The sequence below is a fragment of the Lingula anatina genome, chromosome 4 (genome assembly GCF_051362555.1).
Source record: "Lingula anatina isolate TDL-2025a chromosome 4, LinAna3.0, whole genome shotgun sequence".
Lineage (NCBI taxonomy): Eukaryota > Metazoa > Brachiopoda > Lingulata > Lingulida > Lingulidae > Lingula > Lingula anatina.
The window spans coordinates 28404085-28406507 of NC_141770.1; the positions used below are offsets into that span (position 1 = coordinate 28404085).

At 37.6% G+C, this 2423-nt stretch overlaps 1 protein-coding gene across 1 annotated transcript; it reads left to right on the plus strand.

Annotated features, from left to right (window-relative positions):
• Positions 1–1897, plus strand: LOC106160096 (neurotrypsin-like). Its single transcript, XM_087011516.1, has 7 exons — positions 1–10; positions 144–282; positions 400–584; positions 805–943; positions 1063–1247; positions 1562–1700; positions 1885–1897. The coding sequence occupies exons 1-7, from the start codon at positions 1–3 to the stop codon at positions 1895–1897; spliced, it is 810 nt and encodes a 269-aa protein (XP_086867642.1).
• Positions 1898–2423: the final 526 nt, after the last annotated feature.

A 2423-nucleotide genomic window follows, 5' to 3' on the forward strand; every position in this document is an offset into this window, starting at 1 on the left:
ATGACTCTTTGTAATTGTGTCATTTCCCACAATCCTCTTATGTAGGTCACATCCCATAATAACAAGTAGTTGTCAGCAAGATGTTATGAAATTGTTAGTGCTTATATAAAAATTTGCTGATTTCCATCCATAATTCCTTGAAGTTGAAGTGAGACTGGTGGGTAGTTCTCGTGTCAGTGAGGGAAGAGTTGAGGTGTTCTACAACGGAGAATGGGGCACTGTCTGTGATGACGGCTGGGATGACAACGATGCTCGTGTGGTCTGCAGAATGCTTGGTTACAAGTAAGCACACCGTTTATTTTATGTTTCTTTTGCTACTCATTTAATCATAAATAATGTTACCCATTTCTAAAAAAATATGCAAATGTCAACTAATTTGATGTGGCTTACAAATTCTAGACCCAAGTATTCCGTATCCTTTTCCCGCGCTCATTTCGGTCGAGGTGCTGGTTCTATTCTACTGGATAACGTCGCCTGCTCTGGGAACGAAGCATCTATCAAAGATTGCAGACACAACGGGTGGAGGTCACACAACTGTGATCACTCTGAGGATGCTGGTGTCAGATGTATCCCTAGAGTACCTGGTGGGTGGACAAAGTGTTTTCTTAATTTACAAATCCTAGTCATGCTACAAAATGACATTTACATTGTTTTTGCCATGAACTCGAGGGAGTATCATAATGGTGTTTAATTTATTTTCGTATTGGACACGATTTTTCATCCCATTCTGTGTAAAACAATGCGTTAGCAAATGAATAGTGCTTATTTAAAACTCTGCCCATCGTTATCCACAATTCCTTGCAGTTGAAGTAAGTTTGGTGGGTGGTCATCATGCCGGTGAGGGAAGAGTTGAGGTGTACCGTAACGGTGAATGGGGCACTGTCTGTGATAGCAACTGGGATGAAAACGATGCTCGTGTGGTCTGCAGAATGCTTGGTTACAAGTAAGAACGCTGTTTATTTTATGTTTCTTTTGCTACTCATTTAATCATAAAGAATGTTACCCATTTCTTTAAAAAAATCTGCTAATGTCCACTAATGTAATGTGGCTTAAAAATTCCAGACCCAAGTATTCCGTATCCTTTTCCGGCGCTCATTTTGGTCAAGGTACTGGTTCCATTCTAATGGATAACGTCGCCTGCTCTGGGAACGAAGCATCTATCAAAGATTGCAGACACAACGGTTGGAGGGCACACAACTGCAATCACTCTGAGGATGCTGGTGTCAGATGTTATGCAGCAGGGCTTGGTGGGTGAACAGATTGTTTTCTTCATTTACAAAATTTAGTTATGCTACAAAATGGCATTTACATTATTTTTGCCATGGAGGTATCATAATGGTGTTTAAATGATATTAGCATTGGGCAAATGGTTAGTCCTTATATCTTTTTTTAAATAGTAAATAAGTAAATATTCTTACTCATTGTGATTGTTTAATAACATATTCACAAAAATTGTATTCTTACTGTCATTTTCATCCACACAAGTGGATGCATATGTTACAGTGAAATAAACTTTAAACTTTATAAAACTTTGCTGATCGTTATCCGGAATTCCTTGCAGTTGAAGTGAGACTGGTGGGCGGTTCTCGTGCCAGTGAGGGAAGAGTTGAGGTGTTATACAACGGTGAATGGGGCACTGTCTGTGATGAAGGCTGGGATGACAACGGCGCTCGTGTGGTCTGCAGAATGCTTGGTTACAAGTTAGTGTTTTTTTTATTATTATAAGGGACCACAATTTATCTTACCAGCAGGAACGATCTAACTCCTTGATGATTCTCGCTAAATTACGTTCAGTTTGTCTGGCACACCGCTCGTAACTTATAGTACTTGGGTAAGGTCGGGAATACTCTGTGACCAATGATGCTTTTCATTTTCTTTTGCCAGACAATTAAACTAGTTACATTGACTGCACCTTAGCAAGAATCCCCACTGAGATAGGTATATCCTGCTTGTACGATAAGTTTATGAGAACGCCGTCTAATTTTTTTTTTTTATTTTATTTTTTATTTTTAGCAAGCTATCATACTGTACTAAATTTGTCAATTTACGATGTCCATAATAGTCATTATAGTGGCAACAATAAAATCAGTTTTAGTCTAGAGAGAGATTTATTTATACGAGAAAATAATAATTTAATATTATCCTATCTTCGTATATACTATTTACTGTAGGAGTACAACTTTAAAACATATATTAACTTTATCTTACTTTAATGAGAATAACAAGATAATTAAGTTCCGTGCAGGGGTAGAGCAATATGATAAATTTGGATTATGTAAAATTAACAGGAATCATGTTTTAACAGCAGTTGTAATATAAATAAAGTGAAAAGTCACAGTCATTCAGAACCACCGTCTCACCATGTCTTCAATAATAATAGAAGAAGAAACATCGACCAGAAAGCAGAAGGGTGAGGATGGGTC

Coding starts and splice junctions, on each gene's coding strand:
- LOC106160096 (XM_087011516.1), top strand. Junction 585..804: donor ATGTATCCCTAGAGTACCTG/GTGGGTGGACAA, acceptor AATTCCTTGCAG/TTGAAGTAAGTTTGGTGGGT. Junction 1,248..1,561: donor ATGTTATGCAGCAGGGCTTG/GTGGGTGAACAG, acceptor AATTCCTTGCAG/TTGAAGTGAGACTGGTGGGC.